Source organism: Castor canadensis, chromosome 7, assembly GCF_047511655.1.
Source record: "Castor canadensis chromosome 7, mCasCan1.hap1v2, whole genome shotgun sequence".
Classification (NCBI taxonomy): Eukaryota; Metazoa; Chordata; class Mammalia; order Rodentia; family Castoridae; genus Castor; species Castor canadensis.
In genome coordinates this window covers 112,706,391-112,721,044 of record NC_133392.1, presented here as the reverse complement: position 1 = coordinate 112,721,044, position 14,654 = coordinate 112,706,391, and the positions used below count along the sequence as shown (strand labels likewise).

Sequence of the window (14,654 nt, the reverse complement as noted above, 5' to 3'; positions counted from 1 at the left end):
TTCAACAAAATTAGAAATAAGGGCAAAATAGTTTCTTCCGGGTATAGAGGGGGTGGGGGGGAGAGGGAGGGGGCGAAGTGGGTGGTAAGGGAGGGGGTGGGGGGAGGGAGGAGAAATGACCCAAGCATTGTATGCACATATGAATAATAAAACAATAAAATAATAATAATAATAAGGGAAAGTGCCTTCTCATACAATTGATTACTTTCCTAGGAAACTCATCCTCTTAGGTCCCCATGAACCTTAAGACCCCAGAAACCCACCTACCTCTGCTTTCTGCTTTTCCTTACTTGCCTCTAGCCAAAGTTTATCTCATTTAATCCCCCACAAAATGGATCAAGTTGCTATTTCCATTTCATGGAGGTGAAAATTGAGAATCAGAGGTGCTAACTACCTTGCCTAAGCTCATCTATGAGGACAGCAGTGTTGGTACTCATTTTCCTGGAACCTGAACTCCAGAGCTGTAGCTCTTTGCACCACACATGCAGCCCCCCAATTAGAATTCAGATGGGCCAGTGTGCACTTTTTAATCCTGAAACCTGAGGTAAAAGAGTAATCAATGAAAATATAAAAGGAGACCAAACGGAAAATGTACTTGGTGGTAAGAGAGACGCCAGGGCAAGCTGGATATGGTGAAAGATCCCGACTTTGGAACACAGTCTGCATAATTAGATTGTACACTCTGGAGGTTCGGAGGTACTGGATGGCTTATTGGGTAAAAAGATTAGTGTTTTCCCGTCTTGAGGTTTGAACCAAAACGGAGGTCTTGGCTGAGAGCAGCACAGTCATTCTCCAGGGAGTGGTGGTTTGGACAAGTGCTCGATACTTGTAGTAAGCAGGCAGCAGGCCATGTTACAAAACTATTGCACATGCTACTGACGCAGTTGGCCACAGTTGGCCTCGTTGCAACAGCTCTCCAGTCGGAACTGCCTGGGGCGGCTTGTGGAGACTTGTGTGCCTCTCTAGGGAGGGTGCCTGTCATTTCAGGAAGTCTGGGCATGTGGTGTGAGTATGAATGTGACACCGGCATGCTAAAGTCATCTACCTAGATGCATTGCACTATCATCATTGGGGTAACTGATGCCAGGCTTTGGGGACCTGGATGCTTCTTGCTCTTCTTTCTGTACTTAACAGAGTGTTTGTTTAGCACCTCCTCTGCCAGGCACTGGGCAAGTCACTGTGTTCACACCTGAGAACACAGGTGGTTTTCTTAGGAAGAAAATAAGTAATTATAGTTCAGCTGCCCTGACAGGTGAACCCTGGGGTAAAGGCCCAAGACCCCTCAGGGAAAAAAAAGGGACATCTAATCTTAGAACCCAAGGACCAGCAAGTTTTAGCAAAGCAAGGAAAAGGCAGAGGCTGTGCCAAGGCCCAGCAGGGAGGAAGCATTTGGCTTGGGGGATCTGGAAGGAGTTTAATGCAGCACAAGTGTTGAGTGCAAGTGGTGAAAAGATAAGGCCACAGAGGTAAGCGGGGCCACTCATGAATAGTTTCCTGTACAATAAACAAGTCTTGGTTTAGAGTTATTGAAAACAGCCTTTCTTTAATTAACAAAATAAAATCAGGCAAGAAAAAAAGGGCTGTAGAGCTCAAAGCCTGAGGCTGGCAAGTCCAATAACTAACACCCGTATACCGCATGTCACCTTTTTCGGAAGAAACCCATGTAATTCACTGTCTTCCTCACTTTCAGCCTTCTGTTGCAGAATGGTCCTCATGACCATCCTCTGTGGTGCCCAAGCAAAGGCCCACTGTGCTGGAAGCCACACAGCTACTTCGGGGGGAAAAGTGAGATTCAGTGTGTGTCCTGTGAACACACTGACACTAAGCCTCATCGGTTCACATGAGTTTAGAAAGTTATTTCAGTGAAAAAAATAAGGTATGTCATTACTCATGTAGAATACAGAAGTCTAAAATCCAGCTCCTCTTTCCTGCTAGACAAGTCCTTAAAGACAGGAACCATGTTTATTTTACTCATTAAATCCCTAGAGCCTTGCCTACATGCATAGCACATAGTAGGGTGTTAGTACTTCCTGAATGAGTGACTAAATGCTCCCACATGGTTGACACTAACGTGAGAAACTAGCTGTTTCCTCAGAGGTCTGTCCACATCCACCGTGTTGGAGTAGGGGAAGGGGGCCAGCAGGCTTTGGGCTGATTTGCTAAGGACAATTCATATGCACTAAATAATGGGCTTAGTTCATCCAAACAAGAGCAGGGAGCCAAAATGACTGGCTGGATGAGTGTGACCCAGCAGAAGTAGCATCTCCAAGAGAGAGAAGGCAAAATGGTGACCACAACTAACACTGTATTGGTTGACAGTGTCCTTTTTGGGGCTGTTGGGGAGTTAAGCCTGTTGGGGGAGGGTTGTATTTTTGTGTTTCCGGTTTATGTGTGTAAATGTCCTTAAGTAACCCACCTTGCCAGTAGAAGAAACAAGTGTCACACCCAGTTCTGGATTCCACATTAACAACCTCCTTCCGCAGTGTTAAACTTTGCCCTTGAGGCCTTTTGTTTAACTTTTAAATTTGAAAAACAGATTCTGCCCGTCACAGTCTGTTCCACCCTCTCTAGCACACTCTTTTTTCTTTTTTTTTTCTTAAGTAAAATATAACTATCTCAGACAGACATATTTCTTTTTTATTTTAAAATGTGCATCCTGTCCTCTTAGTTGAAAGAAACTATAAGAGACTTTTTAAAAGAAGTTGTTGTTAACGAAGGAGTCAAGTCCCTTGGCGTCATCAGTCATGTCTTCAGCAGTCTCATGACCAAATTTTGGAAAATGGCCTCTGTTTTCTAACTGCAGTCCACAAGGCATAAGAAACAAAACAGATTGGCACTGTCAGAGGCACCTACTGCCATCTCAGGCTTCCTGTTTAGGATGCAGTCGGATGGATATTGTTTATGGTTCATAAAACCCAACTACTGTGAGTATTCCAGAATCCCAGCAGAATGGGATTCCAACTTTCATGGAGCTGTAAATTAAGGGGCGGGAAGTGTGATAAAACTCCTTAGAGAACTGCGAAGGAAAAAAAAAAAAAACAGTCGTGCTGCAATGGTTAAATGAAATTTTATAAGCACATTCAGCGTGGAGCTGTTTTGCATTACATGAGTTGAATACCTTAGAGACGCCACATCTGCAGGCACTTTATTAAATCCTTAGTCAGCACTTTCCAACCTGATGAGATTACTTCTTCATCTGACTGGCTGGGAGGAAAGCTGAGCTCTTGTCCTGGACTGCAGATTTCTTTTGATGTTTCACCTTGAACGCTGAAAGAGGACAGTTCCCCACTCCCACTCCCAGCACATCCCAAACTGTAGACACTATGAATGTAACTGACTCATTTTACACAACTGGAGTCTTTGTGGGAGTGTGGATTTATGGGCCTGCAAATCAACTGTAGCTGAATGTTCTGGAGGAAAAAATAGATCAAAGCTCTGTGTTTACTTCCTTAATGTAAATGTATCAAGATAACATCCTCCGATATTGTACTGTAGTATTGCAGCTCACTGCAGATAACGGACAGAGATTCCTTTGTAGTCCATCTGGATACAGCAGAGTAGATTAAGGGGCTATAAAGGATGAAGGCAGAAACCATATGAAACCTTAAGTTATATCAGGAAATGTCCGAAGATGATTTTTTGATTCCGTAAATGATTTTTGTTTAATGTGTCAACATTTTCCCAGTAATTTGCTACTCAACCCCACCAATCTCAGATTTCTTTTCTAATTTTCCTGTATAATGGCCCAAGAAGAAAATCTGCAGAATCATTCTCCAATGAATGCTTTGAAACTTGCACTGCTCACATAATAGAAATTAAAAAGAAAATATGAGAAAAATGGGCTTTTCTAGACATGATCTTGTCCATCGGATATGATTAGCAATTCACAGAAGTTTATAGAATTCCAGTGGCTTCCATATGCAGCTGTCACACTCATCATAACAGATTGTAGGCATCTCAGCTACAACTGAACCTTAAAGTTTGATGAGATGGATGAATTTACTATTATTATTATTATTATTATTATTATTATTAGAGCTGTCGATATTTCTGTGGATGACTTACTCAGAGACCTCGTTCAAAAGAAGAAAAAAAAAATCCTGTGTGGTTCCCCTAACTGACTTCCTATTCTGAAAATCCTTGGTCAAGTAGCTGGGTTAATTGTCATGAAGATTAGTGTGGTGTTGAAATAAGTGCTAATGGTCAAATTACAGCAGTGAAAAAGTGGAAGAATAGGTTTTGGTTTGGGCTTGAAAGGGTTAATTAAGGTTTTTTCACAGGTTATTAAAGACCCCCAACCCCTGCCTTCAGACACTTATTGATACCCCACCACAGGGCAGCTTGGCTCCTCTATTGACGTGTTGCTGGTCAGAGCACAATAACCTTCTGTGTCTGCAAATCATTGCTAAAATCATCTCAAGGAAAAAAGTTCCCAAGCTTTAGCGTTAGACAAAAGCCCAAGAGTTGCAGTGCGCAGCTCAAAAACCCAGAGTCAGCAACTTCTATTGATTAAAAACTAACCTTTAAAGTAACTCTGAGAGTGTGTGGTTAGCATTTAAATTTAAACATGTCATGAGTTGATTTGTGTTACTGAATACCAACCAGAAGGAGTAACATTCACATCACATTTTTTTTTTCTAATTCCCTTAAGCAGCTAAAGTATTTCATGAAATGTCAATAGGGCAAAAAGAAAAAGGGGAGGGGGATGAGGCAGGGCCTTGTAGTTTTCTTTCCCATGCAAATATTCACCCCCCAAAAGAAAAGTGTGGAGAGGGAAACACAATAATTAGTCCTTTGTCTAATTTTCCCAAGTGCCAAAGAAAGACAGATTAATTAAATATACAACAGTGTTGGTTTTTGGAGTGGGGGTCTTACTTGCTGGGTAGGTCATAAATTAGGCAGAATAAATACTTCAATGTGTTTGCAGTGGAACTGCTACGTCAGAACCACTGGAAGGTTGGTGGGAGGAGAGCGGAGGGTTTCTTGCTAATGATAGTCACGTCTGGGTCTGTCTGGTTGCTCTTAGCAACCAGACATGATGTAACACCAGGATGAACTTGAACTTGGGGGACTTGAAAAGAGAACAATAGACCAGAGCAATCAATAAAGCCTATTTCAGTGAAGGATTACAGAGCTGCTCTGGGGTAACCTTGTCGGCAAGGCACATACTGAATAGTAAGATGTGTGAAGAAACTTTTTTTTTGCTTTGCTTTTTAAGAGAAGTGCAGAGGCACTGCAGATTTTTGTAGTGCCCTGAGGTCTCGTCCAGAAACGGTGGGATGGAAAACTGCTCCCCCTGCCGACTCACCGGGTCCCAGGCCTTTGCTTCAAGAAGTACTTACTGACTGTCACATTTAAGAAGTCTGGAATTTCACAACTGCCTTAGGAAGTGTGCAAACAGCTTGTGAGCATTATTTGCCACACTCAGAGTTTGAAGCTGTTGCAGTAAAGAGAGACGTGCTTCTAAGTGGATCAGCGCCAGCTATTAGGAGGCCTACTAAAAACACAAACGTACTCTGGGGCCTACCTTCCTCTCCTTCCTTTCTCCCTCATCTTTCTTTTGTCCGGTTAGATTTAGGCTGTGTGTCCTTGCCAGGATGATTTCCTTTCAGGACATAAGAGGCTTTATTGTGTTCTCCAGAGCATGTGGTCAAAGAATAACATCTAAAAGTATACAGGATGAGTAGTTTTTCGGTTTAGGCTTAGGGTTTTTTTTTAACTCCTCTAGAAATCAAAGGTAGCTTGTGTGATGAAGAAATCTTATACCAACCTCCATGGAGCTATCATTTAGCTATTTATCCCTAGGATCAAATGAGTCCTTACTTTACCTAATTGAATCTCTTGGACAAGGGTGAGCCTTCACCTGATGGAATCAACCCAAATGTAGTTGTTTCTAACACTGTCAACTCAGAGAGCTCAGAGGCACTGCTTTGGCTAGAAGTTGATTTTTCTGGGACTCTTGATGAGTGTAGTGAATTTGTCAGGATATTGATAGAAGAAAGTAAAAGTCATATCATTTTTAACCTCACTTGAGAAACAAACTCTAATATTAGTCTGTAATCAGTCACTTGGTTTAGGTGACAAAGAAATGCTAGCACATAAAGCAATGTATCATCAGACTATTGTTCAAAGCTAATCATGTGTGGATTTATGAAAGTAAAAGGTAACTGGGCCACAGATTCACAGAAGGCTCAAAGTACATGTTGAATAGACAAAACCATAAGCAAGGGCTATGCAATGACTTATTTTCCCCTTGGATGCCATGGTAGTTAGTAAAGTTTTGATAATGTTCCATTATTGTATGACATTTCTAAAAATAATATTTTAAAAATTTTGAGCTGAAAAAAGCATTAATTTGTATCCTAAGATCTATCTCCCACACATATAAGGAAGAAAAGTGTAAGGAAGATGCTGTGACTTGCCCCCAGTCACCCAGGATGCCTGAAAGAACGCTTTTTCCACTTCACCAACACATGTCCTCACAGCAGTGCCATTGGCCATGTGTGCCTGTTAAGAGAATGCTGCAGTCATATCTGTAGTACCTACACCTCATTTAAAAGGAGATAGTATGAAAATAAGTGAAATCATTTATGATCACAGGAAACCTCACCCTTCACCCTTCTGCATTCATTCAAGTCTTTCTTGGAATCCTTCTGTATTCCAAGTACTGAGCCAGGTACTCAGTGACTGGGACTCATTCAGTTCCTTGTCCACTTATATCTGCCTCCTACCCGACTACAAAACCTGATTTCTCCTCATTTTGTAAGATACACTCAACACTGGCATGTCCCAACAAAGACCATGAGTTTTAATTTTGGTGAAGTATGTTCAGTGTCTCAAGACTTACTATTTGTCATTCCATGATCAGAAAGGAAACTGCTATTCTATGGTATTTACAAATTGGATATTTATTTACTTATTTTTACAGTGCCGAGGGTCAGATCCAGGGCCTTACAGTAAGCAAGTGCTCTACCACTGAGCTGCATCCCCAGCCCTACAGACTGCACTTCTAATTGCACTTTTCCTTTTGTCTTCCAGTCCTGGTACCTGGGATAAAAGTTGCAACGTCCCACCATCCACCAGACAGACCACCTGACCCCTTCTCAACTCTGTGACATGGACGCAACCTCAACCCAGCGCGGTTACAACTTCACTGTCAGTGGAAGGGGAAAAACACCGATTCAAATCAACTTGTACATGGAAACAGCAAGCATTATGGTCAAACAGCAAAGGCCATAACTTTTTGGGATTTTTTTTTTTTTAAATACTTTAGGGACTGTCGTAATTTCTCATATGGTGCTGGAAATGGCTGGGCTTTGTAACATTTGAAGTGTATCGGTGGTGGCGTGAGCATTAGGTGTGTGGCTGGCGGAGCACGCCCTCGCTCACTGACTCCCTGTTGTAACACACTTCCCTTATGAGCCTGGCTGTTTCACAGTATTTCATGAATTTACCCACACAGGTGTGATCCTCCTTGAGCACTCGGGAGGCACTTGGAGAACTAAATCTTTTGTAGTAGCTGAGATCTGCAATATATAACTTACGGGACAGTCAAAGGGCAATGTTTTTCTGTAACATATTGGAAAAAGAAAATGCAGTTATGTTCCTTTTTTATTTTTCTTTTCATTTGGTTCGGTTCAGCAGTCAGCAGTTAAGTACATAACATGGCCTGCAAGGACAATGAATCCACTCACGTTGCAGAACAATTCCGAAAATGGCAAACTACTACTACTATTCAGTTTTTTAAAAGTTTTGAAATGCTGCACTTACATTTAAAAAAAAAACAACATTTTTCAACAATTTCAACAATGACACAAAAATTCACATGGAAATGGGGAAGATGGTCTGTTTTGACAGAAACTGACAGGAATCAATCAAAACAATCGAATTTTGAATTGAGTAAAGTGCAATTTCATTGGATAGCTAAATATCTTTGTAAGATAGAGATTGTTGAAAATTCTATTTTTGTTTTTCAAGTCCTTCCACCCCAGGACTCTAAATTATTGGGGTAAAAAACAGCCTTGCAAGAAAAAGGGGAGCTATTTTTGCTTTTTATGTTTTTTATTGTTAAACTTGTATCCCTTTAAAAACTGAAGGAAAATTTAAAAAAAAACAAAAAAACAAATCTAATGGTGCTTTTACCACAATATGTTAACTACATTAAATGCTAATTAATTACTTTCTGTTATCAAAGCACATAACTAAAATGAAATCATGGTATCTGTTAATTTTATAAGCTAGAAGTCATATAATGAATTATGCCAATTCCGAAAATTTTTACACGTATCTGGCAACATAGGATTTCTCAGTTATCAGACACCTCATTGTACCAGAGATTGTCCAGAAGTTTTAAGACCTTTGCATCCATGAACTGGGCGATGAGAAAATAATAATAATTATGAAACCAATACTGACACAAATGCTGGTGCCCATTCAGATCAAGGGTACTTGTTAGGGAAAAAAAAAGTTTGCACCCCCAAATGTCCTGTATCTTACGTAAAAAAAAAAAAAAAAAAAAAAAACCACAAAAAACAGAAATGAAAACAAAAAAAGTGCAAGTGATTTTTCTACCAGACAGCGAAGCACCCCTTTGCTTCCCATGCAAGTTCAAGAAGGTTCCCTATACTATACATATATATACACGTTCTGGTTGGCAGGCCCTGCTGGCCAGAGGAAGTCACTGCATGTTCTAGTGTTAGTAACTAATTTTATATAGTTAATGTAGGATAAAGTAGAGTGTATTAAGACACAATATGGTAACCCTCCTCTAGGCACTTGCCTTTAAACTATGTTTTCAGCCCTTCAGAAGGGCTCTACTGCTGTCCTGTACAATCAAGTAACTGAAATTCTTGGGAAGACACTTTGCTCCTCATCTTTCCCCCCCAAACAATGTTGTTTTGTTTTGTTTTTTTTCCTTAATTTGCACGAAAACAAAAATTCCATATCAATGTGCCTTGCCCTGGATAGCGATTATTTGTGGAATTGTTGCACATGCTCCTCTATTGAAAGGGGTTTTTCCCTCGTCAAGCATTTGGAGACACTTTTTGTAAATGTGACTTTTATGTCAGCCATCGTCAGTTTCAACATCTAGAACTAAATAGAAAGTTAGTTGTTCCGCAGATAGGAGTAGTCTTTATTGTCCTGTATGGTCAGTGGCAGTGCTATTCTGAGATCTGTAGATACATAGAATATCAGTATTTTGGATGTTGCTGCATTTTTCAATTTATTTGGAGTCTTCCTTTATTTTTCCCCCAGATATATGAAAATATGCAATACCTGCTTATATCATGTAGAGAAGCTTAGCAATTATTAATTTTTCTTTTCTTTTTTTTTTTTTATTTGACCAAAGTCGGTGCTGCACTTGACGCAGTGTGTTTTAGGTGTTTGTCTTTGTACTTTTTGTGATTTTTGAATGCACGTGCGCAGGAAGGGCTCCTCTTAGAGAAGCAGTCAAACTGTGAAGCACTAAGCTGACCCTGCTTCAAGCAATTTTGTTTTTACAACTGTTCCTTTCACAAGCAAGCCTTAAAAAAAAAAAAAAAGACAACTTCTTTTTCTTCAGCTCCCACACCCCATTTTTCTTAGCAGACTGCAGTCAATCCACATTCAATAAAAAGTATATAATGCCCATTTTTATATGCACGTTTTTAAACTTCCAAGTTCTGAAAATTGTTTACTGGTTATCTCTATTTAAGGAAAAAAAAATAAAATAAAACATTTTGGATTTTCATATGTGTCTGATAAGTGGTTGAATAGTTGTTTGGCGCTGTTGTATGGTGTGATTGTCAGTGTACCGTGTCACTTCCTATAGCCAGCCAGCATACTTTGCCTTCCCCTATAGCACTTAGCTGGGCATTACTTTATTATGACATATGTGCACTAAAAAAAAAAAAAGAAAAAGAAAGAAAAAAAAAGAAATTAAAAATAGCAGCTTTCAGTGCTTCACAGTGAAGGGAAAAAAGCCTAGACAAACATTTTGTCAAAACCTTGCAATAAGCCAAGGTATTACCAGTAAATTGGTTGTATATACAATAAAATTGCACCCTTTTTTAAACAAAACAAACTAAGCAATAGTTTGGGCAGTTTTAGTTGTTTTTAGTGAGCATGCTGTAGTCATGACTGCAAAGAGAGAGAAACTGCCCACTCAGAAGATATGTAATTTGTATTGTTGTATAGTTTTATTGATTACACTGATTTATTCTACCCTATTTTATAATGCAGGACTTTTGTAATGTTGTTTAAATGAGGAAAATTTTCTGTCAAATTAGCCTAGTGAAATTTCTGATTGTTCATTATAAGGCAGCGTTCATAGAATTGCTTTTCTTTCTCCCCCCTCCCCACCCTTTGGGAACTGGATTTAAGTTTAAAACTTTCCTGTTTCCTCTTTTTTTTTTTGTAAGTATTTAAATACAGGTTTGTTTTTTTTTTCTCTCTCTCAATGGTATAGCATATTCCTATACTTGAGAAGTATAGGTCTACTGAAACACCATTGTAAATGGACGTTACAGGTATGTGGTATTTTTGAAGGTATTTTGTTGTATTAAGTTTGATGAAGCTAAAATTAGGGAACTCTGAACAGATTTGCAGGAGAAAATGTTTTAAAGGCTTTAAAACATTGGGAGGCAGTCTAGGGTGATAACAAGCAGGGGTTAAGTATTCAATACACTAAGTTACATTTTTGTTCATGTTTCATTATCCAGAAAGCAGCAGGAAACTATAGTTCAGTCCTGATCAAGCAGGAAAAAGAAACAACCATCTGAGCGTTTTGCTTTTTAGATTAAAAGCTAAGCGAAGATGTTTGAGGAAGACTTTGCTACTGGGGTGTGTAGACAGACAGAATGAGAGCTATCAGCATTTGAAGGCCCAGCCCTTGATTCAAATGAGACACAGCTGAATTTTTTTCTCTCCCATCAAATGGCATGAACAAGATTGGCAAAGCTAGTCCCTCAGATGACTCTCTGAGTTTTTCCTTTGGGAACTGAAGTCAGAGGCACAAACACTAACTCTTAGCATTTTTCCATATACTTTTTCTTTTGCCCCCACTCCCTGTCACCACGACACTCCTTTCCTGTTGCCACTCACCCTACCTTCCAGACTTTTCCTTCCTTCTGAGGTTTCTGATCCTTCACCCCCTGGCATGGCAGTTACATAGGGTCAGCTCATTCCCCACCCGGCAGCTGCCATCCAGGTGGACTCCAGGCAGGGCCATGAGGCCACACTTCTCAAAGCCTATGCTCTTCATTTTCTGGCAGTCAGAGTGTGAAGGACCCAAACTTTCCAGTCACAGCATCACAGGATTCAGTCAGCCACAGGAATGTGCAAAACCCATCACAAAAAGTTTATCATTCACTTTTTCAAACCCCTTTTGCTCACTTGCTTTCAATTCTGTACTGACAGTGTCACAAGGTATTTACAAAACCTGGATTAAGGAAAACATTTTTTCCCCTGTGATTTATTTTTTGGGGGAGGGGTTTCTAAGAATGTCATTTAATGTACTTTGCATCACATCTTTGGAAATATCTTTCTGTCCATGGTGGTGGTAGTCTGTCTTTCTCTGTGTCTATGTGTGTCTCTGCCTCTCTGGTTTTTATTCATTTCTTTTTCCTTTCTTTCTAGTTTTTGGTAGCAGGCCTCCATAGAACAAGTGTAAAACACAAGCAGCATAATATAAGGAGAGCTTTGGTGTGCCTCACGGCCCACCCTCCAGACCTGTCCTACAGGGTCCCAGAGCTGCTCTGCCCTTTGGGCATGGCTTTCATTACCATCAGCTTCTGAGGCCATTCTGTCTTGAAGTCAATGCATGTATTTACTGTCTGACAGTAAACCGGCCTGCCTTCCCCACCGCCAAGGCTGTGCATTTGTCTAATTAGTGTCATGTATGTTTCCCTTTTATTTTTTCCAATAAAACAGCAGTGGGATGAAAATTGCTTTGATATATAGCAGGTAACATTGAAGCTATTCCATAGCACTTAACTGTAGTGAATACTGTGTCACCAATTCTGAAATCAATTTAATGTCTAATGCAAATCCATTACATGGTGCTATTACAGGCTGACAAAATGATTTACACAAACGTGACAACTTGGGCTCAATTCACTCTGCTTTCCAACAGTGTAAATGCATAGCAGTGTTTATCTGCATGAGAACTATGCACTAATCTATCTGAAGAAAAAACTATATCAACTTTGGTATCTACTTTCCGTTTACTTCAATCCTTGCCTTTTTGGTCATTGTTATAATGCCAGCTTTAGGACAGAAAGAATTATAAGAAAACCAGCATAATACCTGATATATTAAAATGTAGTGCCTGTGAAATCTGTATTATATTGCTCTTCTGAAGTAAGATTTTTCTACACCGGTAGCCTTCGCTGTCTGTCAGTCAGGACCTCTGGTATAGGTGATGTAAAATAACCGTACAATATTAATGCATGCTATTCCATAATGCTTAGTGAACTGTATGAATATTACTCAGAGTTATGTTAGTCTTTTTTTCTGACTTGGTTCTTGTCAGCTAGGTTTAAAGGTATTTCACTGAGAACGCAAATTCTGTCTTTTCTTGATTTCTGCTGTTTTCAGTATTTTGGAGGTATACATTTACTTAAATTCAGTATTACTTGTTTTTGTTTTCGTTTTTGTGTTTTGTTTTCTTTTTCCTAGGGGACAAGCATGGGTGTTTGATTTCAGAAATCAGTACCTGGTGAGATTTTTGTCTCAAAACTACCATTTGAATTTCAAGAACTCTGCTACAAAGCCACGCGGAGAGCACTTCTAAGAGAGGACCATTTCTTTGACCCTCAACAGAAGTTATGCTGATACTAAAGCATTTTAATGGACAATACTCAGCCAGGTACCCATGCTTGATCCGTCTTCATACCAGACCTCCTCATATGAAAAGGAAAAAAAAAGAAAAAAAACTTTAAGAAATCACGTGGCTATTTAGTTTCATGCACAGTTCTTCAAAAATAAAACTCTGTACAAACTTTGGGCCCGATTCATAAGAAAAAGAAGTTTGCTATTAACACGGGTTTCTTTTTTTTTTTAAATATATATATATATATATATATATATATATATATATATATACACTTTTTCCTGTCTAAATTTGAAATTACTTGCTTCCCAAGTAAAATAAATTCTATTTTATTTTTTCCCTCTAAGCCAGCACCCTTCTGCCTTTTTTTCCCCCCAAAGGGTTACATTAATCAGATTACAGGGAGGGGTACTGAGAGCAGATCCCAGCCAATACTCGGAAAGATTAGCAGGACCCCCGAAGGTGGGCAGCATGTGGGGTAGGACCTCCTCTGTGTGCCAACACCCTGAGTTTCACATGTAGACTCATTGTGCTGTTTGATTCAAAAAACAAACTTTCCAAAATGTGTCTGGACCACACAAGCATACAGTGGAAGTACTACCTCTAATCTAATCAGGCATCCTTCATGGTGAAAAACACCCACCGGCTTGTATAATGTGAACTTTCATCCCTCTACAGTGGTTTCAAAGAGAAATGTCCAGTGAATTGGGCCATTGTTCCTGCTGTTTTATGCTCAACTTCTCAAAATGACTAAAGTTTTTTTTTCCCTAACTGTATTTTTGTTACTCACACTTTTTAATTTTAATTTTTTTTCTTGGTAATAGTCCATAAATTTGCTCTTTTTTTCTTTCTAACATCTCAACCAAAAGTCCTAAGGCCGCTGGCCATGTTGGGATGGAGGTGTGAAGGAACTGCCAGCTCCATTCTTTCTCCTTGGTCTGGTCTCAGACTATCCTCTCTGCTCCTCAGAGGCACTTGGTAGCCTCACCAGAGATACCAACCAGACTAGAGCTGGAGCTTCTTCAGGTTCTGGGAGGTCCTTAGGAAGACTTTCAAGGCCAAGTACATGGTGCCTCTCCTCGCTCTTAGCCCTGACCTCCTCCCCAACAAGTCCACTGGGGACTTTTCCCACCATACAAAGAAACTGCTCAAAATGCCTCCCAATTTTCATTTCAAATTGTGGGGGGAGGGGATTACGCACTTCCAGCAATGGCAAAAGACATCTATTGTGAAATGAAACACCCCCGTGTTAATAACTTGGTCTGAAATTCGTTTTTATGAGCCGGGCCCCCTGTGCCTCTAGGATACTTGTATTGACTCTCATAGTTACCCTTTTACTTTACTGTGTTCTGTGAAAATTTGTAATTGGTTGAGAATCACTGTGGGCGTCCATTCTTATTCAACTAAATCTCCACAGGGTTTTGAGCTGGTGTGGATTAGTTTAACTCTTGTATTCAACCATTAGTGCTACCACTTTCTCACATTACAATACAATTACTGGAAGCAAGTACTGCATTTCCTATGCAACAAAAAAGGAAAAATAAAAAATTGCTAATGCTATGGAAGCTGTGTTGTCATTTGCTTTACATCATGCCTGGGTGGACGAGTGACAGTTTGGGTGTGGGTTGGAACTTCTCCCAGAAGATGATCTTTTCACACCATGGGACTGTGTTAGTCTTAATAGATTGTTAGGTGCGTAGTCTCCTTCTTGATCTTCTAATGGGCAGTGTTGTTTTTCAACCTATTTGGACAAATACAGGAACTCACACCCACATTGTGCTTACTGTGTGCCTGATACTAAGTACTTTATATACCGTATCAGCTGGGGCCCAATCTGGAGTCA

At 39.9% G+C, this 14,654-nt stretch overlaps 1 protein-coding gene across 10 annotated transcripts in view; it reads left to right on the top strand.

The window, feature by feature from the left end:
- The window catches only part of Nfia (nuclear factor I A), a 362,119-nt gene extending 347,748 nt beyond the window's left edge, over positions 1-14,371 (top strand). For all 10 annotated transcript variants that reach the window (XM_074079960.1, XM_074079959.1, XM_074079963.1 and 7 more), the window contains one exon: positions 7,039-14,371. In XM_074079960.1, coding sequence (XP_073936061.1) covers positions 7,039-7,056 — 18 coding nt within the window. In that variant the 3' untranslated portion in view covers positions 7,057-14,371. The remainder of the gene's footprint in view (positions 1-7,038) is intronic.
- The last annotated feature ends 283 nt before the right edge of the window (positions 14,372-14,654 follow it).